Source organism: Heliangelus exortis, chromosome 2 (genome assembly GCF_036169615.1).
Source record: "Heliangelus exortis chromosome 2, bHelExo1.hap1, whole genome shotgun sequence".
Lineage (NCBI taxonomy): Eukaryota > Metazoa > Chordata > Aves > Apodiformes > Trochilidae > Heliangelus > Heliangelus exortis.
Window position 1 is genome coordinate 25,472,352 of NC_092423.1, and position 20,551 is coordinate 25,492,902.

Genomic DNA, 20,551 nt, shown 5'->3' on the forward strand with positions numbered 1-20,551 from the left:
AAAAGAGGTCCAAAAGTCGTGAAGAAAATGTTCACAACGCAGAAAAGACTGAACTCACTGCTTCACTCTAGTCCATCTTGAAAGAGGCAGACCAAGTAACTGATTTCAACAGAGTAAAAGCAGTTGCAGGAAGTTTGTTGTTGCTGTGTTTTTCTTCCTTTTGAATAGCATCAACATGGGATTAATTCATGATCTTTACAAAGTAGCTTCCAGTTAGACTGACACACAATGGCAAGCAGCGTTAGACAGGTGAAGTGACAGGAAGGAGGAAGGCTGACTTGATGTCAGTGACAAAACTATTTTAATGGAAATGTGAAATTATTCAAAAATTTCTTCCCCTAAACATGTGAAGATTTCTCTAGTCAGATTCAGACTGCACAATGGGCTGAGAGCAGGAATCTGCCAGACACAGTATTTTTACATACCACAGTTTTTCTAATGGCTTTTCATCCTCGGTGCCTCACTTAAAGGTTTCTTCTGCCAAAGATCTGTTAAATCAGTGATGTTCCATCAAACAGTAGTTGTCAAACATGATAAAGACCTACAATAATAAAATACGTGACCAAGAAGTTTTAGTAGCCAAGGATCCAAGGAAGAGCAGAAATAGGTCACATTTTCAAGACACAGAAAGACAACAATACCGAGCAGGCTGCTGTTTATTCAGCACTACTCATTTTCAAACCTCTTCTATTCTTAAATCAGACCTATGTATAAGGTCATGCAGTGGATGTGACAGGCAAGTCACATAACAAAAAACTGATGATAATGCTCAACTGCTACAGCAGAAGGTACCTTTCAACTGGGTCCTTTAAGAAGGGAGCCTCCCTCCCTGCTTCAGCTACAGGGTAACACCATAGTCATCCTCCTGCACCACAGTATCACACACTAGACCAAAGATTCAGTTAAGAAGCTGTACAGGGCACCTGGCATAAAAGAACTGCAGAAAAAAATGAAAAGCAAAACCACATGACAACATGCAAGAGTCAGAAGAAGCATTAAGGCAGGAGATCTCAGCACAGGAAACCATGTGTGCACACATTTGAACACAAACCTCCAAATTGGAGCTGCATGAGCAGGCATAGAATCTTTGTGTTATGATCTTGCTGATGGTCTTTTGCTTTGGAGATGTTACCTGCATTTTTATTAATACTTATCAGTCTTTGATGAAAGATGTCAGATGCGTTCAAGCTACTCCAACACCAAATTGTTTGTACCAGTCTATTCCTTAAAAAAATATTTTATTTTACTGCTTTACTTAAATGAAACTGGAGTATTTGCCAGAACTAAATATCCACTGAGGCAAAAACCCAAAACCCCGAAAAGGAACAGGAGATGGCTGAGAGATTTTTGGGAAGTAGGCATAAGAAACAATGACTTCAATATGAAGACAATTAGAATTTCTTCCTCCCACTGGCTGGATGACTGGCATTTGGCTTGGGACCACCCTTGTGAAAGCATCCTGCCCTGTTGACCAAGAGCACTTTTAGGCAGTATGCAAACACTATCCAGAAGAAGGTATAGAAGTGTGCTGTTCTATCACTCCATATTCTGATATTTACAGACATTTTTTCCAGTGCACAACATCTGAAAGATGAAACAAAGAACAGAGTGCTAGTTGCTCTCACCTCATCTCTTTGCAAAGCTATCACTAGAAGACTATATAACCTGCCAAGGAACCTTCTTTGAACCTTCCATTTTCTGGGAAGTTTTAACTTACCCTCTCTGATAGAAATGAAGCTCAGCTCCAAGGAAGAACATTTTTAAATTTTCAGAAACTGAAATATGTGAAAAGATAAATACAAAATTGTGCTTGAAACTGGAAAAATTTGTGATCAATGGCATTTCACACCGGAATCTGAATTCCGGGAAACGGAAACCAATTTCAATTTTAAGGAAGTACCAACAAGATTACAGTGTCACAAATGGAGAAAGAATAAACTCTCTTAGAGAAGTAACAAATGGAATTCAAATACATCAAATCCCTGCTCTCATCTTTTTCATGAAGTTTTTGGTTTATTAAAAATTTGTTCAACTTTACCAGAAATTGTTGGTCCCCTACAATTTCTTCCCTCTGCAGTTCCACAACTGCTCAGAAATGTTTTAAATTTGCTCAAAAGGTTCTTATACTCCAGAACACTAATTACATAAAGGCATCTGAAGGAGGAGGGGAAAAAAAAAGTCTGCTTCTACCAATTTATAAGGCTGGCTAATAACTATGGTCATCTAGATACACACCACCTTTTTCCATATTCTAATTTTGGAATTAAGGTTGCTCTTTGCAGTTCCTCAATTGCCTTAATCATCAAGGACATACAAATCATAGTTGTAAAAAACAAACCTATTACTCTTCTGATAGGTCCCCATAATTGCAAAAATAGCCTTTAAAAGCCTCGAAAATTTTACACTGATGAGAATTTTCTTCAAAAACTAGGCTTAAAGAGTTCGAGGGTATATTATCTTCACATGGGATTGATTTATGGTGGGACCTGATGATTTAAAAAAAAATTAAAGACTAGATGCCTATAACCCTCAAGTAAAACTATTTTCTTAATATTGCTGTTTAGAAAAGAAGACATAATCAAGCTCCAGCTATATCATTTGTGTCTAATCTCAATGTAACCTAATGATAGCCTCCAGGTAACTACAACTCTACGATAATCATTGCTGGCTTACCAAAACTTAGACCTTAGCAGGTCAATTTAATTTTGTATTCTGTCAGCTTTTAGAAAACATGCTGGCCAAAAAGCATTTAATGTTTTTTTTAAAGCTAGTTTCTAAAGGACTCTTCGTCACTTTACAACATATCAAACTATTTGCCTTCCTGATCAGTCTGTTTTGCTGCCAGACATTACAGTCCCAGATACCTGAGAGGTGCTAGAGCAGTATATTCTTCATCTGGTTTCTGTGAACCATTGCACTTAATAAAAAAGATGATCCTACATATCTGAATAATGACACATGACTGTGTTTTTCTTCACATTACATAAAATTTAATCAAACTAGCAGTATCTGATAAGATGCAGTGTTAACATATTTCTTTCACTATTTGCACCTATATTTAATCAAAATAAAGAAATTATAACTACAACAGCACTAATATGCCTGGGAAGTCTTCACAAAAAGTTTGTGGAGCATGCACTAACAGTTTGAAGAGAGGTTATCTGTCCTACTCACTGCAATCAAAGTCACCTAAAACATTAAAACTAAGAATGCCAAGAATGTGGAAAGACCAAGGAGACAAGAAAGGCTTATGTGAAAATCTGCAGCAGCTAATGAAAAAAAGTCTCACCTTCTCAGCTTCCACAACAAACACTGCCATGTAACTATGTCCTATCCAAAACCAAGTGAAGCTCTAACTGATGGTCAGGCCTGGATTCTCCAAAAAACCCACACAGTAAATTCAGTAAATTCAAATTCAGTAAAATCAAGCAGTGGTGCCACTGACGGGAGATGGGGGGAGCAAAGAAAATGTATGACTTACAGTCATACTTCTATGTCATATTTCTACGACATATTTTAGAATCACTAAAGCAATCAGAAGTTGCAGTAGTACCATTTATTACAATAATCTGAGATTGCATAAGTTTCCGAATACATTATCTGGGTTAAAAAACAAACAAGCAACAACAACAACAAAAACAAACCAACAACAACAACAAAAAAAAAGAAACCACACAATGATGTCCCACAAAAGGTCCCAGGTGGCTGTTTCCAGAGAGATTTTAAACCTCCCTTCAGCTCTGGTTTAAAGTATTTGAGATTGAGTGTCCTGCTGAATAAATGAGCCAAAGCACCAGCATTATTTATGTTAATATAGGGTGGCTGGCAGGAAGCAAAACTGAGGTGATGTGGAGGTCATAGCCATAAAGGCAATAGTAACATAAAACACAAAGGCATGAAACCTCTTTGTAACTAGGTTTTCTTTTTGACCTTTATACATTTTAATATGAATAATTCATAAAATGCCATAGTGCTTAACAACTTGCATGTGTATCAGTAACTCAAAAACCAGCAAGCTAAGTATAAAACTTAAGCATTACAACATCACATGTAAGGTTCCACCATCTTCACCACTCAGGACACTCCCTTTCATTCTCCCACATTTCTAAAAGAAATAAAAAGCCTCAGAGAGTCTGGATTTCACCAGCTGCCTGACTCCCACAGGTTGACTGCAGGTATCTTCTGTGTTGATCTAGAATTGATCAGCCCTGTTAGAAAAACATGTAGGGACCAGCTAAGTTAATCAAGGCAAATACAGCCCTAAGCTTGGCCAAAACAAGGGGCAGTTATCCCTTCTACAGCAAAATCAGTTCACATTTGAATACATAAATAAGCTAGTCAGAGACACCTCTTCAAAGAAAAACAAACCAACAAAACACTAAACCATTTGCAAGGGCAGTCTGATTTTTTATTTCTGCTTCCATGGAAAATTCACACCAAGGTTTTCCATTTAAAAATCTCCTATCAATCCAGTTACTGGGCTGTATAGAGAAAATGCAAGAAAAGATTTTCAAAAAGTATAGTATAAATATTTCATTCAAGACAAAAATGGTGACAAAGTTTTTTGATATTTCAGTTCCATTTTTTACTTTCCAGCTGCCCATTGGCATTTAAATGATTACTGGGTACATTAGTTGAACAATTAGTTCTATGGAAATCTCACAGCTTAAACTTGAGGTTACATCCCCAGGGCTATGATCTTGCCCCACGCTTCTTACATTTAGGGAAAAAGCCCTACCAGTAACAAACAATGTAATCCACAGGAAAAAACACAGACCTAGTTTTTGGTAAAAAACAATTCCTTGTCACTTCTCTCCTGAGCAGTGGAAAAAATGCAAGGCAGCAAATAGTCCCAGGGTTGTAATATAAGACAACCTCTTCTCAAAGGTTTCCTGCTTAAGGTATTTCTATGTCCAGTGTTACATTAGAGCATTCCATCCACATAACTTTATGTTGCTTTGCTGTGAACCACTGTTCTCCCTTAAAGTAAACAAACACATTTTCTATTAAATAATAATTTTAAAAGCCAGGATAATTTGACCAACTCAGTTACTCATCCTAATTTACTCCGGTACCATTACCCTAGAATTACTATTGAATGCTTAGTGATATTCAAGTTGATTTGCAGCTTCAGGGTGAATTAAAAACACAGTAACCTGGTGGCTCAGGAAACAGCCAGGTACCTCTTCACATCTACAGAGCAGCTATGTGAGTTTAGCCCTGGCATCAGAGCTGAGAGACAATCAGTCCTGTATAAGGAAGGCAGAAAAGAAAACAACCCAGTCCCAGAGGCCTAATCCAGCCTGGTCTAGGATGCAAAAAAACCTCCCAACACTATCCTAAAGCTATGGAAGCACTGATGATAGTAAGATTTAAAATTATTTTAAGACAGTTTGGCTGGGCATCTCTGCAAATCTTGGTGCTTTCCCTACAAACAAAGTATGTGTTTGTGTATTTGTAAACTCCATTTTGATCAGCCTCTGAGGGTCAGATCCATTATCACCCTTTCCTGCCTCTGTCACAACATGATGCAAAAAACAAGCCATCTATGAGCAAAAAGGTACATGCAGTTTAAGATTTTTTAGGATTCCAGAAGTTCCACCAAGGTGCATATCCAAAACCTGAAGATGTGCAGACATTGCAGAGCTCCTCACTCCAGCCCAGCAACCACACATGCAACAAGTCTGACGTGCATTGGCAGAACTGTAGTAAGCATCAAGCACAGCAACCTCCGGAACTACAGCAGCTGGAAGGATCATTCATGCAAAATGCACAAACTGCTGGGAACACAAAATCCAAATCTCCCTGCTTCCAGCTGAGCGCCTTAATTGCTAGAACTGTAACAGGTTCTGGCCCACTCCCCTGTCTTTCCTGAAACAAAGATGCAAGACTTGCTGTTTGGAGACCCTCTTGGGAGATCCCTGATTTTTTTATCTCCCACTAGCTGACTTTCATGCTCCCTAATCAGCATGCTGGCAATTGCAATACCTGTTCATGGACACCTCAGATAAGTTTCCTAATTCTACTTGCAAAGACGATTGGATAAAATCTAAGCATGGAAATATTGATCCAGAGAACCCCAGAAAGTCTTCTCAGCCTAAATTCCAGGCTTTAGTTTTCACGTGGCCAAGAGGAAGACAGTGACTAAAGCAGATCTTCAAGGAGACCCCAAAAGTCAGATCACAGAAACAGTTCTTGCAGGCTGCCCAGGCATGCAAGACATCAGAATCACATTAATCCAGCAGCTGAGGTTATGAACCTCACAACTCTCCAAAAAGAGAAATCTGATCAGGCTTTCAGCAAGTTCTGTTTCTTCTTTCTTCTCTAAATGTACATAGTTTGGTGTACACGAGTGCACTTCTCCCTCTCAAATGTTTCTTTTTTTCCATCTTCAAATTAAAAAAAACCAAAACCCCCAACAACCCACTCCTTATGAGCAATTTCATCCTTTAACACACTGAGGTTTGCACAGGCCAAGTAACATTTTTAGCAAAGAAGATAATTGCAAATGCACGTTTCTAAGGTGCTGTAAATAGCATGAAATTATTTTAAAATGTTATGAAAAAATGCATTTACAATGTTCCTTTAAGTGTTTTAACAAAACTTCTGTTGAAAATGTTTTATTCCAAAGCAAGCAAAGATAGAGCATTTTTAAAAAGACCCCTTTATCTCAAATGAATAAGATACAGATACTCCCCAGAAAGGGAATGCACCAGAAAATAGACAACCTTATGTTGTACTAGCCATCATTTCCTAGCACCATAAAATATTAGCTGCTCTGTTTCTGATGACTGTGTCATAGCTGAAGCAAAATAGCACACCTAGCAACACTACAACAGTAGTGTCCAGAGGTCTTATGCAAGTTCAAATTTGGTACCATACAAACATCCAGGCTCTATTCAGTATGGTCAAGCCATTTTATAGCCAAAGCAGCAGCCACTCCACAGACCAAAAGCAAAAATGTAGCTAAAATTAAGCAGCACATTCATGCCATCTTCCAGGAAATACAGTTTCACATACCTCCTTGTCATACTCCTTGGACAACATAGATAAATAAAACAGATATTGGCCTAAACAAGTTAGTCAGAAGACACACTGTTATCACTCAGGGCTGTAAGCTTGTCTACATTGCAGGATCGGGAGGAGTGCCTTTAATGTACCATTTGAAGCATAGTTGGAAAAGCTTCTCTAAACTCCTGGGACAAAAAGCTGCACAGAAAGAGGAATTCATTTCCTTGCAAGATCCAGATAAATTAAAATGCTTTTCAGTGGACATCACAGCAGACAAGACACACGAGGATGTACATGGAACTGTTGGGTACAGTCATGCTCTCTCAGAGCTGTACACAAAGCAAGGTCACCCTCCAATTCCTCTTACAGGGACACCATAAGGGAAAAGAGCAAGTTTCAAAAACCTGATAAAACCACCAGCACTTGCAACATGTAATCCCGTCAGTAACTCTCTGAGGTATTAAAGACCTAAATCAACCTCTTTCACTCCCTCCTCTCACCCCCACCTTGCTCTGATAAAGAAATGGGAGCAAAACAGTTCCACAAAGAAACAAACAAACTAAAAGACCAAAAATCCTGCGTAATAAAGCTCCTTTTCAGAGTAACTTCACGTTCACTGCAGAAGAGAGCTGTGAAGGCTTTTTCCACAAGAGTCACTCAGTGAGTGGCTTCCCTGGGATTATTCTTGACAGTGGGCCTCGTAATTCACTTTGAATCTTGTGGGATTAGGACTCAGGCAGCTTCCTAAAGATAAATGTCATGAGCAAAGACATGCAATAAAATAAACCAAATTAAACTAAACACCTAAAAAATGGTGGGGATGACAGGGAAGGAGAGAAAATAATTTGCCTTCTTCTCTGTTTCAGTCGCAACTTGTCATGCACACCACTTTGCCTAGAAAATGTTTAAAGATATCATCATTCTCACAAATTCAGTGTCCCTTTATTAGGCAAATTGTCTCTTACGTCAAGATGAAGTCATAAGCAGCAGAAATATTTTTTTTTTTTTTCTGAAGGGGAAAGTGGAAAGAAAAGTTTCATAATACATTAGATTTTAAGAATTAACATTCTTCTGTGCAGCTCCAAAATGCAACAACACATCAGCAAGCACCACTGGACCTGTACAGACCAGCAACAGGACTTTCCACGTGGATCTTACATGGTGCTACCACATCCAGAAAAGCTACCATGGTGCCATTAAGTGCCATTACACTAAGCCTACAGAACATAAACTCAGTGATGCTTCATGGAAACAGAGATACCTCTCTCATTACTCACCAGCCACTTTCCCCCCACAATTTTGATCTCACTTGGAGCCTGTCCGTAAGGGACTCCACTCCTTTCATGGACACATTAGCCCATCATGATGTTAGGATCCCCCACCTGTTCCTTTCTGAAGACCCATCCACATGCATCTGTTTTGCTGGAGGAAGGGAAGAATGGCATCAACGAGGGCAAGAAGAGTGAATTCAGTTGTTCCCAGGCACATCTCACCCTATGGCTAGCACAAGGGAGAAGGGCACACGAGCAGCTGAATGAAGAGACGTGATGGAGCTTGATGATGCACAAAGGAACACACCAGGGTATGCACATCAGCAAAATAACCAATCTGGCACAGTGGCATCAGCTTCTAATAGTTTCAGCACCGTTTAGAATCATGTTCATTTAGAATTGCATTGCCATGGTGTTTGTATTTCAGGCTTTGCCTCCCCAGACCTCATTAATTCACACCACCCCGAGCAGGCACCGGAGCACTTCTGCACACAAGAACACCCACAGCAGAACTCCAATTAATTCAGTCAAGGTGATGCATCTTGCACGTGGGCTGTTGAGTGGGAAATGTCTGACTACTAACACCAAGCTATACAAGGAGCCTGTGATGGGATTAAGTACTTCTGATACAACACAGTTTGGGATTTCAAAGGTAAATATGGCAGTAACTGGAAAGCACATGTAACTGCTCTGATACAGCTTCCATAGTAAACAGTTCCAGAAAAACACAAGCAGAAAGAGAATATAAATTTGTTAAATACAGCAACACCGCATAACAAATTTTCTTTACCATGCATTAGAAATATCCCAAATATTGTCGTGTAAGTAAAGTAACCAAAAAGGTCTTTGTGTTAGCTTACTGCTATGTTTCCGACAGTCAGGCACTTGTCCTTCACAAGAACATGCACTAAAAATTAAACATGCAAGTCCTCCCATCAGGTAATGATGTAAGGTTCATGCCTTCACTTCAACAGTCATTTTAAAACTAGCTTTTTTAGCCTGTGATATTTGTGTTCACTTTGTTCATAAGAAAATAACTTTAAAAACAACTAACACATTTTAAGTAATGGAGGCAACCAGCAAGTGCCCAATGGAAAAAAGTTCATACATGCACCAAGAAATAATTAACATTAGAAAAAGAGAGATGCATCACAGTATTTAAGTCATCTCTACATCAGTAGAGTTCAGTTCGAGTATCAAAATTTATTCACATGCTGCCCATAGCAGAGGTGAAGTTTCATGGGGTACAAATGTTTCCATGCTAAATTTTTGCAGTTTCTAAGCTTTAATTTATCTACTGAACGTATGCAAGCTTGCAGTTTTCTTTAATGCCATTTTTAACTTTTTTGAGAGTAGTTTAGCTGTTCCAAAAAACAAGGTTTAAAAATACTACATATACTAACTCCCATCACAAACAACAGTTTCTGACATTACTTTGAACAAAGTAGCACAGTGGCAATGGCAAAATCAACTATGGAAAGAGGTCTCCTTGAGAAGTAACTTAGAGCTTCCCACTGAAAGTAAGTTTCTATTTTACCAAGCAGTAGGACTTTAAAAAGATAGCAAGTCACATTTTCACATGCATGATACATTAGCTGTGCCTAGAATTGTGTTGGGCCAAGGGTAGCTTAAATTCACTCAACAGGCACAGTTAATTTTACTGTAAAATATGCACCATATGAATGGCAAGGGGCATTAGCTAGACTAAGTAACTTCTCTTGAGAAGTATCTAGCTAAAGGGCAGAAAAAACATTGTGACTGCATTGTTAAACACTCCAAGAAATAAAGCAAGGTATACTATATAAAACATTATTGCTCTGTACATGCATTACCATAAAGACTTCCCACATAACCTGTTTTCTGTGCAATTGAGAAAAAGAAACTAGTACCTATGATGGAAATTTAGTTACCATCTAGTTAAAAATCTAGTGGAAAATCTCATGTGCAGCTTAATGGCAACTCGCTCAAATATTCATACTTGTTAAAAAAATATGTACAGAGCAGTTTCCACAAAACACTTTCAGAAAATGTTTTCAAAGGTTCAGAAAAGACACTGATGTGCACTGTACATTGTTTAAGACGTTGCATAGATTGTATGACACTGAGTAATATACACCAAAGAAAACTAAATGGCACTGTAATGGATATTAAGGGTTCCATGTATAAAAGCTTTGCCCATTTCTTGATACCAGAGTGCTTAACTATGCAGCCTTAACAGTTTCCCATTTGGCTTTTCCTTTTGACTGAATTCCTACAGTCTGCTCAAAAAATATGTCAGCATTTGAAATCTTGCAAGCAAAGAACAATTACATTCAATCCCAAAGACTCATGTGCCTAAAATGGTGTAATTAAAAAATTAAAGGAAGCGGTCATGCAGGGATTTAAAAAAAATCATTCGACTCACCAGTCCATTGTTTGGCTGAGGTGAAAAAGGCAAACATTACTGAGATGCATCAGTGAGGAAGTTAGAACACAAATCAAGGCCCGTGCCTGCAAGCACATGTGAATAACTTCAGGCCCAGAAGCTCTCGAGGTATCAGTTATTCATGTGTGTGCTTGCAGAACCTGAGCTCAGACATTGCTGTTAAGATCACAAAACACTTACACTTTCTGAACTTCAGCAGAAATTCATGTGTTTGACAGCAATTACTTCACCTCAAGAAGATAAACCCTTCAGGTCTCTCAGGGTAACAATAATTAATCCATTCTAGCTGCTCAGAGCTCTACTTTTTTTTTTTTTTTTTTTTTTTTTTTAAGGTCTCAAAGCCCATTTCAAGCCTGCAGAAACTGTATGAGGGTTGTAAACACTGCAATGCAATGTGCATACTGTATCTCTGTCTTGTAATGCACCAAGGATGCTTATGACACTAGTGACAAGTCATTATTCTTTTTATGAGGTACCTCTGCCAAGATTTAATCAGAAACATCCTACATTCAATTCAGTTTCTCCTTAAGTGTTGAGTCTTTCCAACATGAGCTTGTAAAGATTTTGGTGATGTGAACTCTGTAATGAAGACAAATGAAAAAAGACCCCATGCAAACACGGAGCATGGAACACACATGCATACCTGATCAGACAAATTCTAACTACATATGCAACATTTTTTAAGTGTTTGTGAGTACTACAGATTCAAAAGCATTGCAGACTAAGAGCTGCTGTTTGGAGAGGAAAGGTAAGTAGATGGTTCATGAACTCAAGTCTTTTAACAGCAAGAGTTTAGCAAGATATAACTTACACCCTATGTGTAGAGACCAGTGGGCTATTAAAAAAGAAAATCTAGAGAGGACAACTTAGATTTAAAGATAACAAATATAAGATTTGGGGGTGACTGATAGATCCCAGCAGCAGAATCATATGTGGCTCAATCCATTAAAACAGTATGCACTTCAGGTAACCCAGGTTCTTAATGAAAAAGGTGCTGACAGGAGCAACTCGGTCATGGACTCACTGAAATAAAGGAATGTACTGCTCCAGCCAGAGTGATCACATGTGCTGCTTTGTGTTGTGTGGGGAAGTTCTGTTTTCTGATGTTCTCTTGATACAGGTTTCATCACTGACTTCAAAAAAAGCAAAATGTAGCCCAGTTTTTTTAAAGTCTCAGTATTAAAAAAAGAAACTTAACAAAGGCATTGTAATAAGTTTTGAAACACCAACCCTACATATTAATTTCTCTAATATTAGAAATGGAATACCTATGGCCTTGATCCAACTAGACACTTTTTTTTTTTTAATTGAGGTGCGTTATTAAACAACTGTGTTATTTCAACACTCATTTATCCTTCTGAAACAGTAGAAAAACCTAATAGGTATGAATCTGACATGAGAACACAGAGATATGGAACCGGTTGGAAACGATAACCAAAAGCGATAACAGAAGATGGATACAGATATATGGAAAAAAAATTGGAGAAAAAGCGAAAAGGCACTACCATGCTCATGCCTTCGAGTGGGGCAGGGCCAGCATCAGTTCCCGCTTCGGGCACGGTGATCCCGACACGGTCCTGACCTGGCAGCGGCTGTCCCAAGGACCCACCGCATTCTCCCTCATCCAAAAGCACGTGCTCATGTATAACACGCATGTGTGCGCGTATTTATGCACCCACATACTGTGTGTGTGTGTGTGTGTGTGTGTGTGTATCTGTATGTGTGTGTGTGTCGGGGTGCCCAATGAGCCACAGCCAGGCCTCGCAGCGCGCCGGCGGGCCGGCAGCACCGGTGAGGGCCGCACCGAGCGGCGGCGGCGGCACGGGGGGAGCAGCCGCCTCCCGCCTCCCACCTCCCCGGCAGCGGGAGGCGACCGCGCAGTGTCAAGCAGATGGTGCATTTCAAGCAGAGAGCAGGCCGGCTTCCCGGAGCGGCAGGTGGGGATCCCCGCCGCGCCGATTATCTACCCTCCGGCATCCATCCTCGCCGGCCGAGGGGGCACCGTCCCTGCTGCGGCGATCGGCGGCCCAGCAGCCCACCCACCCATCGCCTTCCTCCCCGTGGGTCGGCGGCGAAGGGGCCGCGGAGCCGCGATGAGGAGGAGGCGCCGCGTTTCGCCAAGGACAGGCCCGAGGTCAAACCCGGCAGCCTCCCCCAAGCCCGCCCGCCCGCCCCCCGCCGCGGCCCCTTCCCCGCCGCCAACGGCCGCGCTTGGCTCCCGCCGCCCACGCCGCCTCCCCGCCCGCCGCCGGTGGTGACTTACCTTGGCAGCCATGCTGTGCCCGGCGCGGCCACCCCCTTCCCGTCCCTTCCTTTCCACCCCTCCCCTCCCTTCCGACCGCGGTAGGCAGGCAGCTTCCCCGCCTGCGCACCAGCCCGCCAGCGCCGGCCGTCACCGCTCTCCCAGGCGCGGACGGGGCGTTCGGAGCCGCCAGCCCATTGGCTGCACCCCGACCGGCCCGGCTGCAGCCCGCGTCATCGCCCGGCCCGGTACGGCCCGGCACGGCCCGGTACGGAGCTGCGGGGCCGGCGCTGTGCGCGGAGCGGAGCGAGGGGACGAGAGAGGAGGCCTCGGGCACCGGGTGGCCATGGGGGGCTTCGGGACGGACATCTCCTCAGCCCTCTGAGGGTCCCGTTTATCTCAGGTTTTCGCCTCAGTTTACGGCTGATGGCCTAGCAGCCTTCGAGTCGCCTCCGAGGGGCCCCTCGGGCCGCTGGAGAGGGTTCTGAGGGCTCTTACAAGCCGAGGAAATGACTCAGAAGTATTCGGGGGACGCCAGGGCAAGCAGAGGGAGGATGCCGAGCTCCTTCACTGTGGCCATGCTGCTGTTGTGCCCCTCCACAGCCCCTGCCCCTGGCCAGCCTTCTGTTCTTCTCCTGGAGCCAGACTGCTGTTTGAGGGATGTTTCATCCAGTTGCTGTATCTCAAGACTTCATTCTGGGGTGTCCCAAGAACGAACTGTACTTTCATGCAAATTTTGTTAACGCCATGTTAGTTCTGAAGTTGGCGTGAATGTGACGCCGTGAGCAGCCCCACTGGCGTCCAGGGCTCTACCCAGGTTGACCACAAGCACTGCACACCTGGCCTCACAATTTGCACACTGTCTACAGACAGCCTGTCTGGGCGAGTTTGGCTGTGTACCACCTGGCATGTGGGCCAGTGGCTGCAACCAGGGCAGTGGCCAGCCCTGGCCATCCCCAGCTCTGGCTGGCCTCAGGGCTTCTGGCTCCTGGGAGGTTTTAGGCTGCCTTGAGGTTGGAAGAGCAGACAGGGAACTTGCTGCCTACATGTAGCTAATGATGGCTTATATGAGTAGCTCGGGGGTGAGGTTCTTCATTTGTAATTGGCTATCAAGTTATTCATAGCTTTGAGCTGCAACTTCCAGCACTTTCCAGAGCAATTAACTAATTAGTTGTCTTTAATTGTCCTAGAGGGACACAGTAGAAATTAAAATGTTGCATAAATGCATCTTCACCTTCCCAGTATTACACAATCTCTGTCCCTTGGAAGTTTCTTCCATCACCTGTGAGGCCTGGCAGCATTTCTACCTCCTTTGCTTCTGGGCAGTATTCCAGAGTCTCTGCCTCCTGTAAAACCCTCCCACTTGCTTGATTCTCTTCTACCTGCCCTGCACCTTTGTGCCCACCCTACGTGCTCAGCTGTTCTGTGAGGCCTTTCTCTTCTTGCTGCATCCCTCTGACCTAGAAAACAGCAGTTAGAGCAAAGCAGACTTGGAGCCTTCCTCCAGCCACACCTTTTCAAGTGAGTACAAAATCCAGATTTTGCAAACAACCACATAAGTGAATTCTGTCACCTTGTCATAAAATAATAGATAGCAGCATTTATAAACAACAAAAAAAGAATATCTGATTATTTTAACAGTACCACGAGGAAGACAAAAAATAGAGACAGAAAATAGAATAACAGCTGTCTTGTAATACAGGTACAACATTCTGGAAATATACAGAAGCCAGGATATTTAGATTTGAGGCTGAAATTCTGTCCTCAAATAAATTGAGCTTTATTTTCATGAAACAGGGTACAATGGGATTTTTTTTTTCATATTAAGACTGCTAATGAAATCATTACAGTTCTCACGTTGTACTGCCACATGGTCTTGAGCCAATTGCCAAAGAAAAACGGAAGCAGCACGCCTGCCTATGTTTCAAGTAGACTGACAGTGAAATTCAGACAGGTAAATAAAAAGGATCACCCTGGAAAGCCTCATTCACTTGTTCCATAAGTGCAACAGCACCTGAGGTTTTCTAGCACTTCATGTCCCAGGCATCAGGAGCTCCAAGTGCCTCAGATCCTGAGCATTCCTCAGCAGTGCCTTGGTCCTGACCGGGCTGGAAGGTCATGTCCAGCTCACGTGGAAACCTGCCTGCAGGTAGCATAAAGAGTTTTGCCTGGCAGGTCCTATGTGCACATAGAGCCTCAAGCTCCTTATCTTCATAGGAAGGGCAGTGAAAGCTGATGTTCACTTTTAAAGCACCGTGCAACATGACTGCAGTAGATTACAGCACTCCCTTTGGCTCCGTAAGCAACTTGCTTTCAAAGTCCTCTGTTGACTGAGGTTAAATTCAGGCCCATGTGTCATACTCCTTTCAGTATGTTTTAACCACAAAGCCATAGAGTGCTCTGGGGAATAGAGGAGGAACATTTTTCATTCTTTCTAGTGAAGCTGTGTCATTTTGCAGAAGAGAATCCAAGATTAGCTGGACTGGAGCAAAGTGTGACTCTTCTGTGTGGTAAAATGCGATGAGATGAGGGCAAAACAGTGAGTCAGTTTTGATTACAAAACAGAAAAGCATTCTTGGAGAAGTTAGGAGATCGTGTCTCCTTAACCAATGCCTTTTTCTGTGTCTGACATGCATCACTCACAAGGCAGAACACACAATCATTCTAGAGCTCCCCTCTGCAATGAGAAATGACCTAGAGTTCTCTCCTCTTGTTCCCTCTTCTGACACAGAGTTTGTACATATGGGGATGGGGTTTGCAGGAAGAGCTTCCAACCTAAGACACAACCTAGTATCTGGACTCTGTCCTTGAGGTGGAAAACGAGGCTTTGATGGTTTTCATGTAGAAGAATGATTCATTACTTGTTATTTTGATTATTAGGGTATTGTAGAGCACAGCAGCCACATCTCAATAGGCACAGATGATCTTTGCTGATCTTGTTACTTGGGGCAGGCTTGACAGCCTGGAGCTCACAGGATTTTTCAGGCCTGAAAAAAGACTGATGAAGGATCAACATTTTCCCGTTTACTTATGCTCAGTGTAAGGCCGGACTCAATGTGCTAGATATTTTGTATCTTTTTTGTAACATTCATCACTCTTTCTATGATGCTTTTTACAATGTTACAGATTTTGCACTGGCAAACATAGGCATTGCCACATGTGGTTTAATGGCAAGACAGTATCTTCCTTGATCTGGAAAGATCTAAGTGCATCTGGAGGGATCTGGAAAGGTGAGATTTGGAAAGATCTAGGAACAGTTAGTACCTTGGTGAAAGACTGAGATAAAGCCAACACCCTCAAGACCTCTGCTACTACTGAAATTATTGAGCTGTCTCCCTCAGTATAACTCCTGTCTTCCTCATGACATGGTAATTGTCTTCCAGGCAGCTTCTTTTGTGTTAAATTACACATAGAGCAGCATGGATAGCATGCTGTGTTAACTTACCACAAAACTTGCACCAAGTATGTCTTCATATAAGTATAGCTTAGAGTAGAAATAAATAAGTGGCATCATTGCTAGTGGGAAAGAGCTGAATGTTCAGAAGAAATGAGCACCAGGCTTTCCTGAACAGATTGTTTAAAAACAGTTCTTAAAGGTCTTTATTGACTCCTCTCCCTCAGTAAAACCTCAAGAAAAGGCATGGAGCGGTATCCTCTTCCTAAGGTTAAGGATTTGATTGGGGGATTTTTTGTTGTTTCTGTGGGGTTTTTTTGTTTTTGTTTTTCTTTGTTTTATTTATAAAGGGTAAATCTTAGCTAAGAATTTGTCCTCACAGTAGGCCTAACCCTTAGAATTTCTTTAATAAAATAAAGTATGACTCAGTCTGAATGAATCATTCACAGTTCTTCTTTCTCTGTTTGAAGAATGTTCACAACACATCATGATTCCCTCAAGTGTATTTTCTGGTTTGGTTTTGTTTTGTTTTTTCTGGTTATTTTATAATATTGTCTGCCAATTGCCATTTTTTTTTTTTTTTTAATTTTTAATTTTTTTTAGTTATCACATATTTGTAATTTAAAGCCTGTTGTTTATCAATGATTGCTGAGGTCAGCCAAACACGAGCTTGCTTCCTGTTCCTTAGACCATAAGGTTTTCAAAGACTTCCACATGCATGCTTAAAATTCATCGTCTATCAATGTTTCTGCCAGTGAAAGCCCAAAACAGTCATTTAAATACTTCAAGGTAAAGGGAAACATAAAAGCAGCATGTAGAAGTATGAATTCATTTAAAAATCCATATAAATGGTAGTGTATTTTCATGGCTTTTCCATCTCAAAATATGACACTGTCCCCCACTGTGAGTATTGCATCTACCAGGAGATAGTGGAATTCACAAAATAGGAAGGAGACAGCTATGATTCTGTCTTATGGCTGATAATGGCATTTGCACAGACATTACTGTTAAAATGGAATTGTTGAAAATGCTGTGCCAGGGCTATGTTTTAGAAATGCGTCTGAAATAACTGAGGAAACATTGATACTGACTGATGAATAGAGGTTTAGTCCTTCTGTTGGTGTAAATCAGCATAGCTAGTAGACTTGTGCTGATTTATGTTGGTAAAGCCCAGAAAATAAAGGGGATATATGACAAACAAAGGATGCAGTATTTATTTCATAAGTAAAAAGTACTTCATAGCTCAGGCACACCATTGGCATGAATAAGTTATGAAAAATCTTCACAGCCAAAAGAACATAATCATCCTTCATGTATAACAGATTTGTTTATTCTGTAAAGATTCATTTCAGTTGATTAATTATCAGTATCTGCTGATGGTGGAGGTAACAAGCCACCTCTGATGAGGGAATCATTTTAGGACATGCTCAGAATATTTTATCACCTAGGACAAGTTGTGTATGCTCAGAATATTTATTATACTGTGTATTAATCGTGTCACATTTTTAAAGCCAAGTACTGAGTGTGAACTGTTTCACAGATATAGAAGTTGGCTATATTTTTCTTGATTTTTTAAAACAATGAAGATAGAAAAAGCATTAAAATACAGGAACAGTTGTGTTTGCATGTCAAGTGCTGAACTGTGCTGCTGGATTAAATAATTGTTATTCTGAACCACTAAAAAATTTGCATAAGTGCAAATTCCATCTCCTAACAATACCATCAGAATTGTCACTCTCTTCACCAAATCCAATTCATCCAGCCACATTGCACTCTCATGATGAACATTACTCAGATAGAAGTTAAGAAGATCGAGGTAAATCACCTTCTTTTTCTTGAAATTTTATTAAGTGAAAAAATTGCAACACCAAGTTAAAATGCCCAAAGAGGGATTAAATTTTCTCAATTCTGAAGCATTGATGAAGAGGAATTAATTACAAAAAATCTGTCAATCACTGCAAAATAAAGTGCAAAAGTAGGTGAGATTTTCAACACAGTATATTAATTTACTACTTATAAACCTAACCTAGTCACCAAAATACGTAGAATGTAAAGAATTATCCATAACAAGGTAGACTGAAATCTGTTAAGTAAATCCATTTGCCACAATGTTGGTCATATATGAATAGGCATAGTACTTTAACCAGACTTTATTCACAGAAGAGACTGTGCAAAGAGTTTGTCATTTAATGGGACATGTGTAAGTCTAGGAAGTGTATGTATGAGTGTCTGCACATACTGAACATACATTGTGTGCAAGTGACAGATGGATTTTAATTAGCCAAGTTTTTTTTCAGAAAGTAATAGAACCTCTGCCAAGTTTTGTACAAAGCACTGCGTTTCTCTGAGCTTCAACAAACTTAGGTGTTTGAAAATATGTATAAACATGTGGTAATCTTCAAACTCAACATTTTCTTTCATTCTCCAGCCAAAACCTGTAATTTTTTATTTCCATAGAGATGTGACACTTATTAATTATTAGAACATCTTTCCAGAGGACTCACTATGAACTTGTCTTTTTCCATCAATGGAGAAAGATGGTCTAGCTCAAAGTCGATTAAAAAAATGGACTGCTGGAGTTTTTCCCTTCATTTCAGTGCTTTAGATGTGCTTAGATTCTAAGAATATCACCCCCTCGTAGGTATTTACAGCTCTCTGTTATCAGTATGCCAGCTTTTGGTATCTGTTTTGTTAAAATGAGCTGGATAAAGACAAAAGGTCAAAAGGATTTTAATGACTTACAAACTAGAAGCATTGCTAGCAAGTGTGTTTACCTAGGGAAGATAATAACTTCTAATTATTTGGAGTGCTTCTTTTTAATCTAATTACCAAGAAAAACAGGTCACACTTCTTTTGTATGCATCTGGTCAAAAGTTTGCTGTTAGTCGTTTTCAACCAGGCCTGAGAAGAAAGTAGCAGTCTCAGTTATTACATTCTTCCAGATTTTGTAAAATACAGCAGCCTGATGAAAAAAAATCAAGATTTCTTATTGCTTCCATTGAAGACTTGACTATGCTGTAAATTTATCTCTTAATAAACGCCAAAGAATTCATATCCATAGAAAGATTAGGAAATCCTAACCACGGGGGAAGACTTCAGCCCAGCTACTGATCTTTTTAAACTCCAGAAGAATCCACTTGCTGGGTTGCTCTGCTCACACAGCTTCTTGTTTGGTAGGATGTTTCTCTCCTCTTTTCCCTTTTCATTTTATTTGTTGTTTATTTGTTGGAACCACCCTTGGAGAAGTAGGAAAAAAATATTTGGATGTATGGTTTCATGCTTCAAAAGCAAGCATGATATTTCAGAATGGTTTATGTGATCAGTGATGGCTCAGTAAATATGTCATGTAGCTTTTTTGTTCAGTGTCTTAGAGCTTTTCCAGCCAGATGTCCAAACTCTACACATTAAAAGGAGATTTTAGGGCCTTTGGGTTAAGTTCCTGAAAGTTGAAGTGCAGCAGATGTTTTGATTGTTTAGTCCATTATTTCTGCAGGTAACAATATTTATTAATAACAATATTTATTAAAGAGAACGACTTTGTCTTGTCCTGCTTCGCTTGTTTATATTAATATAGAGAGACTTAAAGTGCACATTATTGAAATATTAATTGCCTGGTGAGGGAATCCTTAGACTTAGACTTCTGTAGGAGCATCAGAGAAGTAGTCAGAAAATGCACTCAAGTCCTGTGTACTTTCCTCTTCTTCTGGTGTTGTCCTGTCAGTGCAGTGCATGTACAATCACCATGAGGCTCCTTGCCACATTCAGCCAGATAACACAGATAGGTAGGGTATATTGATTGAGACAATACATGCAACTTTTGCTACTGAGACTTGAAAGCAATACTTTCCTTGAATCCTCAGCCACAACTCAGGTGCTGAGGTGATTTTCAGCAATAAAGAGCTATAGGTCAGTTGTTGTTCTATAAGGGACAGACATTTTCTCTGGGCATGGATCCACTCACATTCATTTTGCCTCTTTGAGACTGGGTTTGGTGAGGTCCACATACAAGTTGAACGTGAAGAACATTTGGAACTTCAGAAGAGTATTGCTGCCTAAATAATGTATGGTTTGTTGAGGGAATTCTATCTTTAAGAGACCACTGAAGGAGCCTACTAGATTGTTAATTTGTTCTGAAACTCATATAGACTAGGACTTAGCAGCCAGAATTCTTAGAATGAATGAGAAACGTTTGTAAGACTTCTTGATTC

General features: G+C 40.6%; 1 protein-coding gene across 6 annotated transcripts in view; it reads right to left on the reverse strand.

The window, feature by feature from the left end:
- SLC25A13 (solute carrier family 25 member 13) overlaps positions 1-13,106 on the reverse strand; it is a 97,534-nt gene extending 84,428 nt beyond the window's left edge. Inside the window, exons 1-3 of one of the 6 annotated variants that reach the window (XM_071735274.1) lie at positions 10,687-10,772; positions 8,289-8,433; positions 7,021-7,209 (exon numbers count right to left, since the gene is read on the reverse strand). In XM_071735274.1, coding sequence (XP_071591375.1) covers positions 7,021-7,047 — 27 coding nt within the window. In that variant the 5' untranslated portion in view covers positions 7,048-7,209; positions 8,289-8,433; positions 10,687-10,772. Of the gene's footprint in view, positions 1-425; positions 531-7,020; positions 7,210-8,288; positions 8,434-10,686; positions 10,773-12,970 lie in introns of those variants that run through there. The other 5 variants (XM_071735279.1, XM_071735276.1, XM_071735275.1 and 2 more) reach the window with 5 other exon arrangements.
- Between the last annotated feature and the right edge of the window lie 7,445 nt (positions 13,107-20,551).